The 23,028-nt window shown below is 47.1% G+C and overlaps 1 protein-coding gene across 2 annotated transcripts in view; it reads right to left on the reverse strand.

The window, feature by feature from the left end:
* Positions 1-1,236: 1,236 nt before the first annotated feature.
* Positions 1,237-23,028, reverse strand: part of LOC147120602 (ATP-binding cassette sub-family B member 6-like) — a 276,275-nt gene continuing 254,483 nt past the window's right edge. For both annotated transcript variants that reach the window (XM_085986730.1, XM_085986729.1), the window contains exons 19-20: positions 9,874-9,942; positions 1,237-6,632 (exon numbers count right to left, since the gene is read on the reverse strand). In XM_085986730.1, the coding sequence (XP_085842856.1) occupies positions 6,485-6,632; positions 9,874-9,942 (217 nt within the window). In that variant the 3' untranslated portion in view covers positions 1,237-6,484. The remainder of the gene's footprint in view (positions 6,633-9,873; positions 9,943-23,028) is intronic.

Consider the following 23,028-nt stretch of genomic DNA (forward strand, 5'->3'; position numbering starts at 1 on the left):
AACGCAGATTGGGTGATTGTTTAAGCTGAACACCTCCGTTCAGTCTGCAAGCATGACCCTGAGCTTCCGGTCACTTGCCACTTTAATTTTCCGTCCCACATTGACCTCACGGTTCTCGGCCTCCTGCACAGTTCCAATGAAGCTCAATGCACTTTACAGCCTTCCGGCCTTAACATTGAGTTTAACAACTTTAGATCTTAACCACTGCTCCAATTTCCTCTTGGACATTCTGTAACATTGAAAGGAATTGATAGGGTAGATAGAGAGAAACTTTTTCTGCTGGTGGGGGAGTCTCGGACAAGGGGACATAACCTTAAATTTAGAGCCAGGCCATTCAGGAGAGAAGTTGGGAAACACTTCTTCATGCAAAGGGTGGTATAAGTGTGGAACTCTCTCCCACAAAAAGCAGTAGATGCTAGCTCAATTAATAATTTTAAAGCTGAGATCGACAGATTTTTGCTAGCCAAGGGTATAAAGGGATATGGAGCCAAGCAGGTGGATGGAGTTAGGTTACAGGTCAGCCAGGATCCCACTGAATGGCAGAACAGGCTCGAGGGGCTGAATGGCCTCCTCCTGTTCCTACGTTCCTAACTACTTACAGCTCCTTTGGACCTATCTTTTGTTTCCATACTTGTCCCATTACCACCTTGTTTTGTCTTGCACTATCATCCCTTTGGTCATTTAATCAATCCTGCCCTCCACCCTATCACAGACCTTTCCCTTTCGTTCTTTCCCCGCTTTTCTCTGGGTCCGTACTTACCTAAAAGCTGTCTGTCTCCAGTTCTGGTAAGAGGCCATCTATCTGAAACGTTAGCTCCGTTCCTCTCTCCACAGATGCTGCCTGACCGGCTGACCTATTTTCAGCATTTTCTGTTCTTATTTCAGATTTCCAGCGTCCGCAGTATTTTGCTTTCGTAAACATTTTTTCTTATTTCCCCCCCCCCCACAAAAGCACCCTTTAAAACAAGACAAAATATCACCCGTTAAGGGTCACTTTCATGTCTGATAGCATGAACTTTAGCTACACTCCTTATCTATTTAGAGTCACCAGGATTGCCGGTTTAAAGATCCAGTGAATGGAGCATGTGTTTAACGGGCTTCAGAATATCAGGACGCAGGCAGACTGGGGGGCTGGTTGAGAGGCAGCACTCACTGTGCTTCAAAATAATTTACTGTACATGAAGCGTGTTGAGATGTGGGGGATTGCTCAGCGGCAGTGAACGTCAATAAAGCAAGTCATGGCAAAATTGTTTATTTCATTAATTGTTCAAACAGTTTAGCAACAAATTAAATAAATACAACCCAGACACAACCTCCCCAGAAACCTTGTTATATAGAACATTTCACCCTGGAAGTGATTTTGGCCTTGTTATATCTCCCGATGAGTCAAGTACCTGTATATATACAGTAGAGTTGAGTTTCAGGGAGATCTTTTTGTCGTCAGTGCAGCTGAGGCCTCATTTCTCCTCGATGTTTGCACTCAGCTTGAATTCTTCACCACAAATGCAATGGGATCTTCACCAATGGTTTCTGAAGATTATTTGTGAGTGGGATGTGTTTGCATACAGAGCAAGTCTCTGCAAAAAAAGCAATTCAATGTATGTGAAGCACTCTGGGATGTGAGAGTAGCTGCCTCCAGTCCTACAACCCTCAGAGATCCTCCAAATTCTGGCTTCTTGCGCATCCCCGATTTTAATCGCTCCACCATTGGTGGCCGTGCCTTCAGCTGCCTGGGCCCATAGCTTTAGAATCCCTCCCTAAACCTCTCCACCTTTCTCTCCTCCTTTAAGTCACTCCATAAAACCTACCTCTTTGAGCAAACATTTGGTCACCTGTCCTAATATCTCTTTAATGTGGCTTGGTGTCAAATTCTATCTGATTACAATCCTGTGAAGCGCCGTGGGACGTTTATACTACATTAAAGACACTATATAAATGTAAGTTGTTGTAGTAGGTGCGATATGAATGCAAATCTTTCTTTCTTCAGAGGCAGAATGTCAGAACTAAATCATAACGCTCTGTCCAATACCAGGGACAACTTGGCGGTTGTTATACTGAGATAAGCAACTGCCTCCAAAAATATAAGGACTCTGAGAACTCATGTTTTTCTAAACAAGATCGTGTTTCAATGTTATAATGTGCGTCACACGAGGCTGCCTCTAAACCAGTTCTGAGGGTTCAGTCTGATATATCGGAGCCACGATGTGGGAGAGGTGTCCCTTATTCAATGAGAGCCACTAAAACATAGGGTCTAACAACTGTTACTCAGCAACACGCAGGCTAAAACGAAGTAGAATGGGCCTATAATCTCTGGAGTGTAGAAGAATGAGAGGTGATCTCATTGAAACCTATAAAATTCTTAGAGGGCTTGGCAGGGTAGATGCTGAGAGGCTGTTTCCCCTGGCTGGAGAGTCTAGAACTAGTCATAGTTGCAGGATAAGGGGTCGGCTATTTAGGACTGAGATGAGGAGAAATTTCTTCACTCAGAGGGTTGTTAATCTTTGGAATTCTCTACCCCAGAGGCCTGTGGATGCTCAGTCATTGAATATATTCAAGACTAGATCGATAGATTGTTGGACACTAAGGGAATCAAAGGATATAGCGAAAGGGCGGGAAAGTGGAGTTGAGGTAGAAGATCAGCCATGATCTTACTGAATGACAGAGCAGGTTTGAGGGACCGTCTGGCCTACTCCTGCTCTTATTTCTTATGTTCTTATGTAAAATGAAGCTCTCAGCCTGAATCCAGACCAGTACACTGGACCCAATATTCAGTTGGAGTAGTGGCTCTGTTTCCCCCATTTCATTGCTCACTTGGGATGATTTGCTTCCTATAGTGTTGATAATGTTTAAAGTATTGTGTTGATATTTTTCTTCTTGTCTCTGTGTTGGCCTGGGATATTATCCTCAAGTTGCTTTGTAGGATCCCCTATCCTACAGGTGATTACTCCGACCATACTCCCTGCTCATTGACTCTGGATTACTGATATTTCCTGCTCCATATTTTGATCACAGTGTTCTTGCCCGCTGGGATTCCCTCCCGCAACCCCAACTCCCTCTCTGTCTTCAAAACCTTCCTGAAAACTCTTTATCTTCAATCCTCTCCTCTCAAATTTCTTCCTTTGCTGCTAAGTCTTCACCTCCTTGTTAGGTTCTTTTATGGGAGGAGCCCATCCAAATCCAAGTTGGTGGATTGCATTTGGGAGTTTTCTCACTTCACTGCTTCACAGCCTGAAGGGTTCTGAGCTCTTCCAGCTCCTGACAGAGAGGAGTTTGGTCCCAGTGGCTGTATCTTACTGACGTATGGTGGCATTATTTCATATACTAAGTCACCTCAAAGGAAAAAGAATTTCAAATACAACTTCATAGCACTTGGCGTGTGGCACTGTACTAGCAAGGGGTGGGCCACTGAGATACAAGGGGAAAACAGCCCCATGGGCCTGAAAATATCTTAGTATTTATACTACTTGTCTGGAGAAATAGCATATCAGAAATAAACATATCGCTACATAGGTTCTCACCAATTCAGTTCTTTGCTATTGAATAGTTATAAACAAAATATATACCCAGAAGCAGTGAGAACCTTTCACCTCATGAGCCGACCGTAACTCACTCGTGAGTCAGCTTGGCTCCGTTGGTAGCACTCTGGAGTTTGGGTTAGAAGGTTGTGGGTACAAACCTCAGCCCAGGACTTGAGCCAATCTAGGCTGACATTCCAGTGCAGTACTGAGGAAGTGCTGCACTGTCGAGGTGCCAAGAACAGTGGCAGTTCTTACATTATAACCTTGAATTTCTGGTTTACTGTACTGTCCAGGCAAATCAGGCCCAAATTATAAATGAAGCACTCTAAAAGCCAGCACTATAGAATGCAAGTCTGCACCTACCTTCCCCATGCAGCGAGATCCTGAATCCAAACATACTGCTGTGGGTAGGTGCCTGGGCAAGTCATAAATGGGAGAAGGAACAATGACATGGGAAATCAGGAAGAAAAATAAAATTATCCCCCTCTTCCTCTCCATTATACTTTCTCACGCACACACAGTAGCCACTGCGACCTACATTCTGTTTCTCCCGTCACTTTCTTCATCTTCAAACTTTTCGCTCTCCAAACTTGTTGCATTTCAACTTAAAGTTGTCTATCGGGTCCGAAGTTTCCTTTCTGTCTTCTTTGGGTCAGATGTTGCATGTACACTGAGCCGCTCAAGTTTCTGCAGCCTTATGTGCGCCAGCCTTATTCAGTGGGTACCGCTCTTTCCTCTGAGTCAGAAGGTTTGTGGGTTCAAGCCCCACTTCAGGAACTTGAGCACATAATCCAGATGACACTACAATGCAGTACTGAGGGAGTGCTGCACTGTCGGAAGTGCCGTCTTTCGGATGAGACGTTAAACCGAGGCCCCGGCTGCTCTCTTGGGTGGATGTAATAGATCCCACGGCCATTACTCAAAGAAGAGCAGAGGAGTTCTTTCTCCACGGTGTCCTTTATCCCTCAACCAACATCACTAAAAACAATTGATCTGGTCATTATCTCATTACTATTTGTGGGAGCTTGCTGTGCACTAATTGGCTGCTGTGTTTCCTACACTTCAACAGCAACTACCTTTCAAAAGTACTTCACTGGTTGTAAGGCGCTCTGGGAAGTGCGGAGATTGTGAAAGGTGCGCTATAGAAATGTGAGTTCTTTCTTTTCTATAATGCTGCCGGTCTTACTGCCAGTTGCTGTCCATGGCAGCCAAAGGACCCACAGGATGTTGTGGTCTTTTAAACTGGCCCACTGACCAAGCTTCGCCGCAAACCTTTGGGCCCCAATTTTAAGCTGAAAACAGCAATTCTTGATAGGAATTGGGGGTATTTGGGCATTCTAGAGGTACCAAAGGGCCTATACAGGAACATGGCAGGTAGAGAAGAGCAGCAGCCTCCCAGTGAATACCAGAATACTGATGGTCTGTGTGGGGGTTGTAGTCATGCACCATGGGGTCCTGCTGGCCACATCTAAGCAATGACAACACAAACTGCTGGCCCATGAACCGCGTGATTAAATTCACACACAGCCAAGTTACAGATGGATATATCCACCAGTGAGAACAGACCTTTCCAGTTCTCAAACTCCAAAACGGAACAAACCCAACAGAGTAAGAAATATGAACAGGAGCAGAAACAGCTTCGCCAGGACTTCAGGCCAAGTGGGACCCATAGTTTGTACACGCCAGGTCCACTGTTTGTATGGGTGATTAGCTCTGTTCCTTCATAGGACAATAAGTTTACAAAAAGGATGGGTGCCTCTGTGCCTATGACAGAGCTACTTGAGCTGGGGGATTAGTAACTGAATGACCAAGTGCCAATGTCAGATAATGGGGGTAGACCGCAAAATGGGCGATATCATATCTGCTGCCTGCTATATTCCCCGCCCGATATTCAATCCCATTGACTTCAAACAGAACTGAATATCAGGCGGGTCGTGTAATAGGCAGTTGAGGCGCTATCACCCATTTAGTGCTAAAGCCCAAGACATATTTCTACCCCATAGAGTCTGTCCCTAGTACTAACATTTTGTTCCCCGCACCCGAAATTTTCTCCCCATCTCTTACAAAGGCTCCGACTCATGCTGGATTATAGGCTCCGCCGGTATCCAAGAGGCTATTCCTTAGGTACGAGGCTACTCAATTAATGTCAGCCAAGCCGTTCGACTGTGCAGCCACCACAGAGGAGCCTGATCTGGTCCTACTCTGGCGTCGGCGCGCATGCACTTTCCGGCAAGGGTTAATGGATAGCAATCAAGAGCAGAAACCCTGGCTGAATTCGAAGCTCCCTCGCCCTAGCCCAGGAGTGCTGAGGTGACCATAATATATTCCCTCCCCCTCCACCCTGGCTTAGATCAGTTAACTCAGCACACACCGAGGATGGAACCAGTCTTTCCCTGGTCTGAATGGTTTCGAACCACACTGGGCAGTGCATTAACCAACGGAGATACCAAGGGAGCTTTGGTAAAGCTTTACAATTATAATTACATGGGCTCAGATGAAGACGGCTCTTTGGCCCATTCTTCTCATCCTCCTGCCATTTCCAAGTTTTGCTGATACTACACAAATTTTCTATATGGGCTCCTCCCTGAAGTACAAACTCACGCAAGGAGCCAAATCACGAGGCACATGGGGATCCATGCCTGTGGATACACAACTACAGAATTAAATGGTGTGGTAAGTTTAGGAACTTGGCTATCACCTAGGTTTATACCCTCAGAAAAATCTAAAGAAAAATCAATGGGATCTTCCCTTTCCCGCTGAGGATGTTCAGAAACTACGGGAATCTGGCTCCACGTTTTGAGTGCCATTGCTCTTAGGGCAAGAACAATCATGTGACACACTGCACTGACCGAGCATGCTCAATACATTGACGGCCTCGTGTGATGAGATAAGCTCTGGTCAGTTTCCTAGTCCAATACCCGCTCGATAACCGGTCCCCTCCTGCCGGGTAGTGGGACCTCTTGCCTTCAGTCCTCCTTGTTGCTGGCCGGCTGCAGTTTCTCGGTGCTCTTGTCTTTGGTTTCCGAGTCGGACGCCGAATCAGACAGCTCGGCCTGTAGCTGTTTCATCCACATTCCAGCATAAGCACCGCCTTTAGCAAGCAACACATCGTGCCTGAAACAAAATGGGAAATATATGATCAGGAAATTGACTTAGGAAATTGGTTGATTGGTGTTCGCCTCCGAGTCAGAAGGTTGTGGGTTCAAGCCCCACTCCAGGGACTTGAGCACATAATCTAGGCTGACCCTCCAGCACAGTACTGGCAGAGTGCTGCACTTTGGGATGAGGTGTTAAACTCAGTCCCCGTCTGCTCTCTCAGGTGGATGTAAAAGATCCCATGGCACTATTCTAAGAAGAGCAGGAGCGTTCTCTCCAGTGTCCTTGCCAATATTTATCCTTCAAACAACAGCACTAAAAAACAGATGATCTGGTCATTATCACATTGCTGTTTGTGGGGCCTCACGGTGTGCAAATTGGCTGTTGCATTTCCTACATTACAACAGTGACTACACTTCAAAAGTACTTCATTGGCTGTAAGACTGAGTCCCTATTCACTGCACTAGGCAATGGGCAGGGGAGTTATCCAAGGAAATATTTCTGACAGAGCAGCTGTGACCAACAGAGTCCGCAGGGTTTCACCATGAAGGCAGGGCTGTGCAAACTGTTAATTAATGATCTTGATGAAGGTTCTGGAAGTTGAATGTCCACTTTGCATTGCTTATTTCAACAGCACAGGATACGCACGGAAGGCTATGATGTCATCACTGTGTTGCATGCCCTGACAAGTGGTCAGTGGATTTATAGTAACGGAAACACTCTAGATCTTGGGTCTAAACTCAGTGATAGCCAGCAAGAGCCTGACTCAAGTTGCACAGCAGGACAGGGTATCCCAGAAGGAGCTCAACTGAAACTGATTGAATCCCAAACTGCAGCGTCATTCTAAATCTCATACTTTTGGAAATACAATTCCCGGTTTCTGAAAGGTGTAAATCAGCTTTAAGATCGGGGACACACAGAGGTGATGTCTGAAATGGTACTTTGAATTAATCTGAAAACCACGTACTGGAGGTCGAGCTTCTGAAGAGCGAGAGAGACGGAGAGAGAGAGAGCAAGGGAAAGAGGAGAGATATGCAGAATATGTGTAATTATCAAGAGGAAGGAGAGGACTGAAGGAGTTTTTCTCTCGGACTCGGAGGCAATGGGCGTTGTGAAGTCTCAGTCAACCCGTGAATGGCACTAACCCAAGTGTGAAGTTTACTTTCTGCACTATGTGCTAAAGCAAACACTGAGCCCATTAACTGTGGCCGAAGGGAAGGCTCACGATCTGTCTGATCAAACAAGGGACTGGGACAGGAAGAAACTAAATCCTCAATTTCAGGGCAGGCAGGCCTTTGAAGGAGGCAGGAAATGTAGAGTTCATTAAAACCTTTCAGCAGAGGTAAAGAGCCGAAGAATTTCAGACAGACTGGAAACTACAATAGCTGTGTGAGGGGACAGCCCCTCTGGTGGGCCATTTCAGGGAGTGGGGGGGGGGGGGGGGGGCGGGGATAGATTCACAACAGCAAAATGTTGGATTAATGGACTTGGTTTTCAGGTGGGGGAGGGAGAGGGGGAGGAAGATAAACCTAGTTTTACGGCACTCTGAAAGGACTGAATCCCAGATATCTGGTTCTCAGATGCTGAAAGTCCTGTGTTGGGAGATGTGAGTGAATCGTTATGCCACAAGCATCCTCAGTAAAACTGCACCTCTACTGACTTATTTACTAATGGAAGTTTGTGCTGTTGCCCAAGTAGCATAATTGGGAGAAACGATGAATCAGGACTCAACTCTGGGTCTCTCCTCCTTGAAGCATGACTGTGTTTTCGGCTAGTGGAATCCACTAGCTACATATGTTCCAGGGCAGGCTGTGGGATGGGAGGCATTGCTCAAACACAGCGTCAGAATGTTAAGGCTCACCCTGCAGCAAGGGAATTCAGGAGAAACCTCTTTTCCCAGAGAGTGGCGAGAATGTGGAACGCGCTACTACAGGGAGTGGTTGAAGCAAATAGTATAGATGCATTTAAGGGGCGGTTAGATAAGCATATGAGGGAGAAAGGGAATAGAGGGTTATGCTGATAGAGTTAGATGAGGAAAGACGGGAGAAGGCTCGAGTGCAGCATAAACGCCGGCATGGACTGGTTGGGTCAAATGGCCTGCTTTTATGCTGTATATCCTATGCAAGGGCTTCCCAAGGACATTGGCTGAAATTAACAACAGGAGTCACAATCTCCAACTGCTGATGACTTGAGCATATTTAATCAAGTCCTCAGGATAGAATCATACAGCACAGAAGGAGGCCCGTCTATTCTTTTCTCCCTCATGTGCTTATCTAGCTTCTCCTTAAATGCATCTATGCTATTCGCCTCAGCTATTCCTTGTGGTAGCAAGTTCCACATTCTTACCACTCTCTGGGTAAAGAGGTTACTCCTGAATTCCCTATTGGATTTATTAGTGACTATCTTATATTTATGGACCCTAGTTTTTGAATCCCCTACAAGTAGAAACATCTTATCTATGTCTACCCTAACAAACCCCTTCATCATTTTAAAGACCTCTATCAGGTCACCTCTCAGTCTTCTCTTTTCTAGAGAAAAGAGCCCCAGCCTGTTCAGGCTTTCGTGATAGTTATAACCTCTCAGTTCTGGTATCATCCTTGTAAAGCTTTTTTGCACCTTCACCAGAGCCTCTATATCCTTTTACATAATATGGAGACCAGAACTGTGCACAGTACTCCAAGTGTGGTCTAACCAAGCAAGGTTCTATACAAGTGTAACAAGACTTCCCTGCTTTTCAATCCCCCTAGACATGAACCCCCAATGCTGTGATATTAAGGAAAACCAGCCACGTTTCCTGCTCCTGATCGCTACCCAGTGCCTCCCATGGAAACTGTGTAGACTGTGGGCGAGGGCATGATCGGTTTGCGTTGTGTTGCTCCATGTGGTCAAATAAAGGAAAGACTGACTTGCATTTATATAGCGCCTTTCACATCAGGACCTTCCAAAGTGCTTTACAGCCAATGAAGTACTTTTATGAAGTGTAGTCACTGTTGTAATGTAGGAAACGCGGCTGCCAATTTGCGCACAGCAAGCTCCCACAATCAGCAATGTGATAATGACCAGATAATCTGTGTTTTAATGATGTTGATTGAGGGATAAATATTGGGCCAGGATACTGGGGATAACTCCCCTGCTCTTCTTCGAAATAGTGCCGTGGGATCTTTTACGTCCACCTAGGAGAAATGTTGGTTTAACATCTCATCCAAAAGACGGTGGTGTTAAATGGGAGGGGGAGTCCCCCGGTAAATGGGGTGCTTACCTTCCTCCCTCCACTATGTGTCCGTCCTGAATCACGAGGATCTGATCTGCGTTGATCACCGTTGACAACCTGAAGGAAAGAGAAGAGAAAATGCTCAAACTTTTCCCTAGGAATGCAGAGACAGGGAATAACTGCATGGCTTGAGCAAGCCCCATTCAGCTTATCTCTTTCCTTTCTAACATATACCTCCACTCACTATGTACAACAACAACTTGCATTTATATAGCACCTTTAAAGTAGTAAAACATCCCAAGGTGCTTCACAGGAGCGATTATCAAATAAAATTTGACACCGAGCCACATAAGGAGATATTAGGGCAGATGACCAAAAGCTTGGTCAAAGAGGTAGGTTTTAAGAACCTAACCATACGGCCCCTCGAGCCTGCTAAGGAGTGTCTTAAAGGAGGAAAGAGAGGTAAGAGGCGGAGATGTATAGGGACTCGCATTCAGTACATATCTGCGTTCAGATAATTATTTGCCAAACTAATTTTTCAGTAATAGTTCTCAAGTCCTTTCAGGGAGCTGTTAAATAACATTCACTCAGGTTAAAACAACTGTGAAAGTGCTGCGATTAACCTGTGCTTCCTGGCAGCCCAAGACTCAGCTTTGGAATCTATCACTATTTACCTCAACACTAAGCCACACAGATCACAAGGTTCTGGGATCAAACCTTGGCTTTGGCTGAGTCCCAGCCAAGGCAGTGGCAGGGACGCGACAACTGGCCTGAGCGACTGGGCCATGTAAAGGAAAATCAAACAGAGTCCCTGCTCATGATTTCTCTTCAGCAGCTCTTGCGTGGCAGTGTGGAGGAGTAAAGAGAACCCTCCACAACAGAAAAGACACCCCGGCACTCACCTTCTGGGCTCGCGGATGGAGAATGGATGTTTGGGTGAGGTTACAGGGGCCTGTTAACCCATCCCAACAGAACAAGCAGCCTGTGGAGAGACAGGGAGAAAATGGGCAGAAGGAGAGGAACACACCAGGGAATTTGCAGTAAAGTGGTGCGTAAAAACTGATCAAAAAGGAAGCGATAGGGTAAGGGAGTCAGAGACACACTTGTATATCATTTCTGTATGTCCAATACTACAGTGAATTGTGTGGGGTAACATATGTGTGCTAGAGTGTAGGTGTGGGATATATACTATTGTGTTAGTGAGGGGTGTGAGGGTTATATACGCGTGTTAATGAGGGGTTGAGGTACATGCAAGTGTGCTAGGGTGAGGGTGTGGGGGATATATACTAGTGTGTTAGTGAGGGGTGGGAGGTATATGCAAATATGCTACTGAGGATGTGGGGAACATGTGGGACTGCTACATTGAGAGTGTTGGGTATGTGCAAGTGCACTACAGTGAGGGGTGTGGGGTATATCAGAGTGTTACAGTGAGGGGTGTGGGGTATATCAGAGTGTTACAGTGAGGGGTGTGGGGTATATCAGAGTGTTACAGTGAGGGGTGTGGGGTATATCAGAGTGTTACAGTGAGGGGTATATCAGAGTGTTACATTGAGGAGTGTGGGGTATATCAGAGTGTTACAGTGAGGGGTGTGGGGTATATCAGAGTGTTACAGTGAGGAGTGTGGGGTATATCCGAGTGTTACAGTGAGGGGTGTGGGGTATATCAGAGTGTTACAGTGAGGGGTGTGGGGTATATCCGAGTGTTACAGTGAGGGGTGTGGGGTATATCAGGGTGTTACATTGAGGAGTGTGGGGTATATCAGAGTGTTACAGTGAGGAGTGTGGGGTATATCCGAGTGTTACAGTGAGGGGTGTGGGGTATATCCGAGTGTTACAGTGAGGGGTGTGGGGTATATCTGAATATAGGGACTAAATTAAAAAGCAGAACCACAAAAGGTAATAATCTCTGGATTACTACCTGAGCCACGTGCAAATTGGCATAGGGTAAATAAGACCAGAGAGATGAACGAGTGGCTCAAAGATTGGTGTGGGGGAAATGGGTTTCGATTCTTGGGGCACTGGCATCCCAGTACTGGGATAAGAGGGAATTGTTCCATCGGGACGGGCTTCATTTGAGCCAGGCTGGGACCAGTGTCCTGGTGAATCGGATAACTAGGGCTGTAGATAGGGCTTTAAACTAAATAGTGGGGGGGATACGCTGACCGGAAATTAAAAAAGTCAAAGAAAAATGGGAAGGCAAAAGTGCAGGGTAGCGATAGGGGTAATGATAACCAGAGTGTGGCAGGAAGGCAGGAAGGTTCAGCGCATATACACGCAAGAGTGCATCAGAAAAAGGAGTCAGAGTTGGGAAAAATGGTAAAAAGACAACATTAAAAGCTCTTTATCTGAAAGCACGCAGCATTCGTAACAAGATAGATGAGTTGACAGCACAAATAGAAATAAATGGGTATGATCTGATAGCCATTACAGAGACGTGGTTGCAAGGTGACCAAGGCTGGGAACTGAATATTCAGGGGTATTTGCCATTTCATAAGGATAGGCAGAAAGGAAAAGGAGGTGGTGTAGCTCTGTTAATAAGGGATGAGATCAGTGCAGTAATGAGAAATTATATTGGCCTAGAAGATCAAGACGTAGAATCAGTTTGGGTGGAGATAGGAAATAATAAGGGTAAAAAGTCACTGGTGGGAGTGGTCTACAGGCCCCCCTACAGTGTGGCCACTGTTTGAGAGAGAATAAATCAAAAAATAATAGAGGCTTGTAAGAAAGGTACGGCTATAATCATGGGAGATTTTAATCTTCATATTGATTGGACAAAGCAAATTGGCAAAGGTAGACTAGAGGAAGAGTTCTTAGAGTGTATACAGGATGGTTTCTTGGAACAATATGTTGTGGAACCAACCAGGGAGAAGACTATTTTAGATCCGGTAATATGTAACGAGGCTGGATTAATTAATGATCTCGAAGTGAAGGATCCTCTTGGGAAGAGTGATCATAGCATGGTAGAATTTCAGATTCAGTTTGAGGGTGAGAAAGCTAGGTCTAAAAACTAGTGTCCTGAACTTAAACAAAGGTAATTACAAAGGTATGAAGGCAGACTTGGTTAAAGTGGACTGGGTAAGACTGTAGAAAAGCAGTGGCAAACATTTAAGGAGATATTTCATAACTCTCAGCAAAGATATATTCCAGTGAGAGAGAAAGACTCTAAGAGAAGGATGAACCATCTGTGGCTAACTAAGGAAGTAAAGGATGGTATCAAATTGAAAACAAAAATATACAATGTTGCGAAGAATAGTGGAAGGCCAGAGGATTGGGAAATTTTTAAAAACCAGCAAAGGACGAGTAAAAAAATGATAGAGAGAAGATAGCTTATGAAAGTAAGCTAGCAAGAAATATAAAAACAGACGGTAAGAGCTTCTGCAGGTATATAAAAGGGAAGAGAGTAGCTAAAGTAAACGTTGGTCCCCTAGAGGATGAGTCTGGGTAATTAATAATGGGAAACAGGGAAATGGCGGAGACTTTGAACAAATATTTTGTATCGGTCTTCACGGTAGAAGACACTAAAAGCATCCCAATAACGGATAATCAAGGGGCTATTGGGGTGGGGTGGGGGACTTAAAACAATCACTAACACTAGAGAGAGTACTAGGCAAACTAATGGGACTAAAGGTGGACAAGTACCCTGGACCCGATGGCCTGTAACTTAGAGTCTTAAAAGAGGTGGCTGCAGAGATAGTGGATGCATTGGTTGTAATCTACCAAAATTCACTGGATTCTGGAGAGGTCCCAGCGGACTGGAAAACCGCAAATGTAACGCCCCTATTTAAGAAAGGGGGGAGACAGAAAGCAGGCAACTATCGACCAGTTAGCCTAACATCTGTCATTGGGAAAATGCTGGAGTCCATCATTAAGGAAGTGATAGCAGGACATTAAAAAAATCGTAATATAGTCAAGCACAGTCAGCATGGTTTTATGAAAGGGAAATCATGTTTGACAAATTTGCTGGAGTTATTTGAGGATGTAATGAGCAGGGTGGATAAAGGGGAACCAGTAGATGTCATGTATATGGATCTCCAGAAGGCATTCAATAAGGTGCCACATAAAAGGTTACTACACAAGATAAGAGCTCACGGGGTTGGGAGTATGGGAGACTGGTCAAGAAGGTAAGAGCCCATGGGATCCAGGGCAATTTGGCACATTGGATCCAAAATTGGCTTAGTGGCAGGAGGCAGAGGGTGATGGTCGAAGGTTGTTTTTGTGACTGGAAGCCTATGTCCAGTGGTGTACCGCAGGGATCGGTACTGGGTCCTTTGCTGTTTATAGTGTATATTAATGATTTAGGTATGAATGTAGGAGGTATGATCAGTAAGTTCACAGGTGACACGAAAATTGGTGGAGTGGTAAATAGCGAGGAGGGAAGCCTCAGGCTACAGGATGATATAGACAGGTTGGTTAGATGGGCAGAACAGTGGCAAATGGAATTTAACCCTGAAAAGTGTGAGGTGATGCATTTTGGGAGGACTAACAAGGCAAGGGAATACACAATGAATGGTAGGACTCTAGGAAGGACAGAGGATCAGAGGGACCTTGGTGTGCATGTACATAGATCCCTGAAGGCAGCAGAACAGGTGGGTAAGGTGGTTAAAATGGCATATGGGATACTTATATTCTATGCCTCGGCTAATGAAGGCAAGAGCAGGGAGGTTATGATGGAGCTGTAAAAAACGCTAGTTAGGCCACAGCTGGAATACTGTGTGCAGTTCTGGTCACCACACTATAGGAGGGATGTGATTGCATTGGAGAGGGTGCAGAGGAGATTCACCAGGATGTGACCTGGGCTGGAGTGCTTCAGCTATGAAGAGAGACTGGGCAGGCTGGGGTTGTTTTCCTTAGAGCAGAGAAGGCTGAGGGGGGACCTGATTGAGGTTTACAAAATTATGAGGGGCATAGATAGGGTAAATAGAAAGAAACTTTTCCCCTTCGTAGAGGGGTCAATAACCAGGGGGAATAGATTCAAGGTAAGGGGCAGGAGGTTTAGAGGGGATTTGAGGAAAAACTTTTTCACCCAGAGGGTGGTTGGAATCTGGAACTCACTGCCTGAAAGGGTGGTAGAGGCAGGAACCCTCACAACATTCAAGAAGCATTTAGATGAGCACTTGAAACGCCACAGCATACAAGGCTACGGGCCAAGTGCTGGAAATGGGATTAGAATAGATAGGGCTTGATGGCCGGTGTGGACACGATGGGCCGAAGGGCCTCTTTCTGTGCTGTATAACTCTATGACTCTAATGTCTTAGCATGGATAGAGGATTGGCTAACTAACAGAAAACAGGGAGTCGGGATAAATGGGTCATTTTCAGGTTGGCAAACTGTAACTAGTGGGGTGGAGGTAAAAGGGCATGTGTTGCATCTCCTGCGCTTGCACGGGAAGGTGCCAAGCGATGGACATGCTTCCGACATGTCTTCCTTTTTCCTCAACCGAGGATTCCCCTCTACTGTGGTTGACACGGCCCTTGACTGTGTCCGTTCTATTTCCCGCACTTCTGCTCTCACCCCTTCCCCTCCCTCCCAGAACCACGATAGGGTTCCCCTTGTCCTCACCTTTCACCCCACCAGCCTCCACATTCAACGGATCATCCTCCGCCATTTCTGCCACCTCCAACGTGATCCCACCACCAAACACATCTTCCCCTCACCTCCCCTTTCAGCATTCCGAAGGGACCGCTCCCTCCGTGACACCCTGATCCACTCCTCAATCGCCCCTAACAGCCCTTCTCCTTCGCCTGGCACCTTCCCGTGCAAGCGCAGGAGATGCAACACATGCCCTTTTACCTCCTCCCTTCCCACTGTCCAGGGCCCCAAACACCCCTTCCAGGTGAAACAGCGATTTACTTGTATTTCTTGCAATTTAATATATTGTATTCGCTGCTCACGATGCGGTCTCCTCTACACTGGGGAGACCAAACGCAGATTGGGCGACCGCTTTGCAGAACACCTCCGTTCAGTCTGTAAGGGTGACCCTGAGCTTCCGGTCGCCTGTCACTTTAATTCTCCGCTTCACTCCCACTCTGATCTCTCTGTCCTCGGCCTATTACATTGTTCCAATGAAGCTCAACGTAAGCTCGAAGAACAGCACCTCATCTTTCGATTGGGCACTTTACAGCCTTCTGGACTCAACATCGAGTTCAATAATTTCAGACAATAACCTCTGCCCCCATTTTTCATGCTGTATTATTTTGCCATTCCCATTTGCAACATTTTATCTTTCCTGCCTCTTACATAAGCACAGTATATTCTTTCAATTCCCTCCTCCCCTCCTAAACACCCCCCCCGCCTGTCTCTGCACCTGCTTAATATCTGTTACATCTCCAGCTTTTTCCAGTTCTGATGAAGGGTCACAGACCTAAAACGTTAATTCTGTTTCTCTCTCCACGGATGCTGCCTGGCCTGCTGAGTATTTCCAGCATTTTCTGTTGTTATTTAGTAGTTTCTCACCACTTACAAAATATTCTATTTTTCTATTCTTCCTAACAAAGGCAGGGGTGTGGGGTAGATCTGAGCACTACAGTGAAGGGTATAGAGTACTTGTGAGATTGCTACATTGAGGAACATGAAAATTAAAATAAGAAAAGTTTTGATTTTTAGAAGTTTATAGCTTTGGAAGAGATACCAGATGGTTGGAAAATACTCCATTAGCAAGGCAAACTTTGAGTAGAGAGCAAAGGAAAGTGGAGTGGACAGCACTGTTTAGAGGGAGAAGCAAGGATGAAAAGTGGATCATGTTTATAAATACAATACACAAAGTACAGATCAGATACAAACTACCAGTGAAGGAGGGGAACAGGCAAAACATAAACAAAGGGAGGAACGAAGGAAGTAAGGACAAGAAAGGGATGGTCCAACTACGGGTGGCACAGATCGGGAATAATGTAAAAGAGGTCAAGAAACTGGCCCTGAGAGCTGAAGTGAAAACGAGATTAGGATAGCAGGGACTATTGAAAGAAATGTCAAGCATTTCTATAAATATATTCACAGCAAACAGGTGAAAAAGCAAATGGTGGGGCCATTGAAAGATTCCAAAGGTGATAAGATATCAAGTGACCAAAGGATAGCAAGTTTAGTAACTGAATTCTTCATTCAGAGAGGAAAATATGGGCCGTCTGCCCAGCAAGGAAGCTGAATGTCTTGGGTGGGGGTGGAGGGAGGAAGAGAGGAAGTACTGCAAGAAGCAGAAGGTGGTTACGGACAGGCGGAGGAAGTGAAAGAAAGACAAGGCACCAGCTCAGATGGACTTCATTCAAGGGTAGTTGCATGAAGAAATGGCTAGCAAAATTGGTCTCATCCTAACCCTATGTTTAGTGAATCATTAGAAAGAGGAGTAGTGCCTGAGGATTAGAATATAATTAACGTAACATCAATCCTTAAAAAGGGCCATCCGGATGATTCAGGAAATAACAGGTCAGTGAGCCCAACATCTATTGTGGATAAATTATTAGAAGGCATCCTGAAAGAGAGATAATGATAAAACTGACCCAGGCAAATTGCCCATAAAGACAAAGGGGTCAAGTACTAGATGGCATCATTTAAAAATTAGGAGTAAATAAGTAGAACTATTTCACACAAAGGTCAACAGACATACGGAATCAATTACCAGGGAAGGTTATTAAAAGAAAATAGCACGAAGTGGGCTTAAAAGACAGCGTGGTCTGTTTCCAGAGAACTAAAGGATTGTGGAATCCGAGGGTATTTCCAGCAATGCCAAGCTCCCACCGGGGAATCTCCCTCAATGGAAACGCAGGTTGGAGAAGCACTGCTGTGCCTGTCGAGCAAGGTTCCCAGCTGGGAGTGCTGAATTGACCCAATCGAGGAGCTCATAGAATCATACAACACCGAAGGAGGCCATTTGGCCCATCGTGCTTGTGCCAGCTCTTTGAACGAGCTCTCCAATTAGTCCCACTGCCCCTGCTCTTTCCCCATAGTCCTGCTAATTTTTCCACTTCAAGTATTTATTCAAATCCTTTTTGAAAGTTACTATTGAATCTGCCTCCACCGCCCTTTCAGGCAGCGCGTTCCAGATCACAACAACTCGCTGTGTTAAAAAATGTTTCCTCATGTCACCTCTGGTTCTTTTGTTAATTACCTTCAATCTGTGTCCTCTGGTTACAGACCCTTCTGCCACTGGAAACAGTTTCTCCTCATTTACTCTATCAAAACCCTTCATGCTTTTGAACACCTTCATTAAATCTCCCCTTAACCTTCTCTGCTCCAAGGAGAATAACCCCAGTTTCTCTAATCTCTCCATATAACTGAAGTCCCTCATCCCTGATACCATTCTAATAAATCTCCTCTGCACCCTCTCTTAAAGCCTTGACAGCCTTCCTGAAGTGTAGTGCCCAGAATTGAACACAATACTCCAGCTGGGGCCTAACCAGTGATTTATAAAGGTTTAGCATAACTTTCTTGCTTTAGTACTCTTGGGCCGTGATTTTCCCATTGGTGGCGGGTTGGGTGCAGGTCAGGTGATCGGTGGGTTCCGGTCCCGCCGCCACTTTCAGCCGGTAAAAATTAGCGATTTTGCCCTAATTGGGCAATTGAGTCCCTGCGTGTGCAACTCCCCTGGCCAATTAGTGTTTTGGGTCTGGAACTCGCCTCTGCTGACGTCCGTCACCCAGCTGCATTTAAAGGGTCCGTGCAGCCTTGGTTCATTCTCTCATTATTTGCTGCTGGGTTTCCTTCCTGACAACTGCTGTCATGATGACCTCAAGGGCCGAGGCCTCTCCCCGATTTGATGATGACTCCCTCCCCATGACTACCTCAAGGGCCGAGGCCTCTCCCCGATTTGATGATGACTCCCTCCCCATGACTACCTCAAGGGCCGAGGCCTCTCCCCGATTTGATGATGACTCCCTCCCCATGACTACCTCAAGGGCCGAGGCCTCTCCCCGATTTGATGATGACTCCCTCCCCATGACTACCTCAAGGGCCGAGGCCTCTCCCCGATTTGATGATGACTCCCTCCCCATGACTACCTCAAGGGCCGAGGCCTCTCCCCGATTTGATGATGACTCCCTCCCCATGACTACCTCAAGGGCCGAGGCCTCTCCCCGATTTGATGATGACTCCCTCCCCATGACTACCTCAAGGGCCGAGGCCTCTCCCCGATTTGATGATGACTCCCTCCCCATGACTACCTCAAGGGCCGAGGCCTCTCCCCGATTTGATGATGACTCCCTCCCCATGACTACCTCAAGGGCCGAGGCCTCTCCCCGATTTGATGATGACTCCCTCCCCCTGGCTACCTCAAGGGCCGAGGCCTCTCCCCGATTTGATGATGACTCCCTCCCCCTGGCTACCTCAAGGGCCGAGGCCTCTCCCCGATTTGATGATGACTCCCTCCCCATGACTACCTCAAGGGCCGAGGCCTCTCCCCGATTTGATGATGACTCCCTCCCCCTGGCTACCTCAAGGGCCGAGGCCTCTCCCCGATTTGATGATGACTCCCTCCCCATGACTACCTCAAGGGCCGAGGCCTCTCCCCGATTTGATGATGACTCCCTCCCCATGACTACCTCAAGGGCCGAGGCCTCTCCCCGATTTGATGATGACTCCCTCCCCATGACTACCTCAAGGGCCGAGGCCTCTCCCCGATTTGATGATGACTCCCTCCCCATGACTACCTCAAGGGCCGAGGCCTCTCCCCGATTTGATGATGACTCCCTCCCCATGACTACCTCAAGGGCCGAGGCCTCTCCCCGATTTGATGATGACTCCCTCCCCATGACTACCTCAAGGGCCGAGGCCTCTCCCCGATTTGATGATGACTCCCTCCCCATGACTACCTCAAGGGCCAAGGCCTCTCCCCGATTTGATGATGACTCCCTCCCCATGACTACCTCAAGGGCCGAGGCCTCTCCCCGATTTGATGATGACTCCCTCCATGCTCTTGTGGAGGGAGTCAGAGGGTGCATGGAGGTACTCTTCCCATCCTCTGGGCGAAAGAAGCCACCACAGCAACCTGGCTGCAAATTGCTCAGGTGGTGAGCTCCAGATCCATCTGCACTCGAACCTGGGTGCAGTGCAGAAAAAAGTTCAATGACCTGGTCTGCTTAGGAAAAGTGAGTATAACATCACACTTAGCCTCAATCTGCTCCCCAACTCCTCTCATCACCAGCACTCTGCACTGTCAACCTACTCCTGCACATCCCACTTTACCCTTACATCCCTTAACCATCCCTCTCTCTCCATGTACACAATCACTTCACTATCTGACTATGCTGCCCTCACACTCGCTATCACTGTGATGCTATGACAACAACTAACAACGCACAGGGAGGGCCCTTGGTATTGGCACCTCACTCCATCTTTGTCTTCTTCTAAGCATCTATGCTATGGATTCTCTACACCCATTCCATCATTCTCACTCAAATTCCACTTGTGTCCCTCATTGCAGGAAGAGAGAGCCCACAATAAGAGGGAAAGGGCTAAGACAGGAGGAGGGCCACCTTCCATAGCCCATCTCACCAACGCTGAGGAGGCGGCCCTGGAAATCATTGGAGGCGATGAGGATCTGGAAGTGGGGGACGGTCAGATGGGCGCAGCAGAGCAAGCTGGTGACAGAACAGATTTGCATCTCCCTCATTTACATTGCCTGAGTGACTGATATGGCTTCTGATGCTCATACAGGTTGACTTATGATCATCTGCACAAGTCCATGTGCATGCTACGTTAATATCACATGTCTAACTCATGCCTTTACTCCCCCACAGGACCATCGACAGCCCCCCTCCCCACTGTCTAGGAGGAAGAGCCGGAGCCTGAAGACTCCTCAGAGGAACCTGCAACCTCTGAGGGCGCAGCATCGGCAGAATTAAGCGCACCCAGCACCAGCGCAGATACGCACACCTTGGTGGGACCTTCGCGAGATATAGTGTTGTCACCTGGTGTATCACAGCTCACAAGTGAGCATCAGCAGATGGTGGAGACAGGGACGGCAGTGGAGAGTCCTCGTCGGAGGCCGCAGGGCACTCCCAGCTCTGCTCAGCTGTATGTCGACCCTGTGCCTCCGGGTCCATCCAGAAAGGGAGCAGTACTGGAACTCCAGGAATAAGTGCAGGAGTCTCTGGCAGGTTTTGTCTCCAGGGTTACTGCGAGTGTGGAGAGGTTGGAGGAGTCCATCTCTAACATGAGCAGTGCCTTTGTGGAGGCAATGGCACATGAACGCACCATCACAGAAAGGATGGCAACCTCCATGGAAAGGATGGCTAGCTCCGTGAAAAGGATGGCTCTTTGGAAAGAATGGCTACGGTAGAGGAGAGGGTGGCTACGGCCTTGGAGGAAAGAAGTCGCCAAAATCTGGAAAACATGGTGAATGTTCAGTATAGACTGACATCTCTGGAGGAGCGATGGGCATCTATTGAGCAGAGAAACCAGAACTTCATGGAAGTCCTTTTGAGTAGGACTGCCAGTGCAGATACGGGGCCGAGAAACTCCAGTATGATTTGGACAGGTTGGGTGATTGGGCAGAGGCATGGCAGATGCAATATAACGTGGATAAATGTGAGGTTATCCACTTTGGTGTCAAAAACAAGAAGGCAGATTATTATCTGAATGGCAATAGATTGGGAGAAGGGGAAGTGCAACGAGACCTGGGCGGCCTTGTGCACCAGTCGCTGAAGGTAAGCATGCAGCTGCAGCAGGCGGTTAAGAAGGCAAATGGTATGTTGGCCTTCATAGCGAGAGGGTTTGAGTACAGGAACAAGGATGTCTTGCTGCAGTTGTACAGGGCCTTGGTGAGACCACATCTTGAGTATTGTGTGCAGTTTTGGTCGCCTTATCTGAGGAAGGATGTTCTTGCCATGGAAGGAGTGCAGCGAAGATTCACCAGGCTGATACCTGGGATGGCAGGAATGACGTATGAAGAGAGATTGGGTCGATTGGGCTTGTACTCGCTGGAGTTTAGAAGAATGAGAGGGGATCTCATTGAAACTTATAAAATTCTAAGAGGACTAGACAGACTAGATGCAGGAAGGATGTTCCCGATGGTCGGGGAGTCCAGAACCAGGGGTCACAGTCTAAGGATAAGGGGTAAGCCATTTAGGACAGAGATGAGGAGGAATTTCTTCACGCAGAGAGTGGTGAACCTGTGGAATTCTCTACCACAGAAGGCAGTAGAGGCCAATTCATTAAATATATTCAAGAAGGAGTTGGATATATTTCTTAAGGCTAAAGGGATATGGGGAGAAAGCAGGGACAGGGTACTGAATTTGGATGATCAGCCATGATCGCATTGAATGGCGGAGCAGGCTCGAGGGGCCGAATGGCCTACTCTTGCTCCTATCTTCTATGGGTCCTCATGGCCCCTCTGATGTGCAGCAAGGTGCTGTCAAGCCACTTGCTAGCTCTGAAGTGGGGCTGACCCATGAGAGGGATGTTGGTGGCAGGCAACATGGAAGTGGGGGCTCCTCTCCAAGTGCTCACACTCCCATGCCACTGAGTAGCCCTCGGTCAGAGCCCCGCCAGAGTCCTCACCCAACTGAGATGGGTGTCTCAGCCCCTGCACAGACGCAGGAGGAGCAGACTGTTGCCAAGCCCTCACAGGCTCGCAAACCCAGAGGACGCCCACCAAAGGTGTCGAAGCAGGAGCAGCATGAAAATGAGCAAGGTGCCTCCACATCTGCTGAAGCCACAGGGGAGGCACCATGTAGAAGCACGTGTAAGAGGAAGATAAAGCACAATTAGTCACAAGGGTAGTCACTTGGATGTTCTGTTCTGTTGTCTTTAATTTTTGCCATTATCATCCTTTTGTGCATTGATTAAACAGAAGTGATGGCAAACAGCTAAAGCTCTGGCCTATGTGATCTGGGAAATGGAAGTTGCACATTGAGCGCTCGGGGCGACTTGCATTTGTAATGATGGTGGTCAGAGTGATAGGAACCCACAGGTTCTTGTCCATTGTCTATGGTGTGATAAGAAGGTGCCAGTCACATGTGTTAGATTCGTCTACCTAAGCGAATCTGGCAAAGATTAGTGCATCCTTTGCATCCTGGGCAGCAATGTGCTCGCGTGCTGCTGCAGCTGGCTCATCCGCCTCCGCAAGGCCTTCTTCCTCCTCCTCCTCCTCATCTGAGGAGGCTATGCTCTGAGCCATTTGTTCCTCAGGCAGCAGGAAGCCACGAAGCTGTGCGATGTTGTGCAGTGCAGAGCAGACCACGATGATTCTGGAGACCCTGGCTGCTGAGTACTCAG

The sequence above is a fragment of the Somniosus microcephalus genome, chromosome 4 (assembly GCF_052327205.1).
Source record: "Somniosus microcephalus isolate GS21.2 chromosome 4, FLI_Smic_1.0, whole genome shotgun sequence".
Classification (NCBI taxonomy): domain Eukaryota; kingdom Metazoa; phylum Chordata; class Chondrichthyes; order Squaliformes; family Somniosidae; genus Somniosus; species Somniosus microcephalus.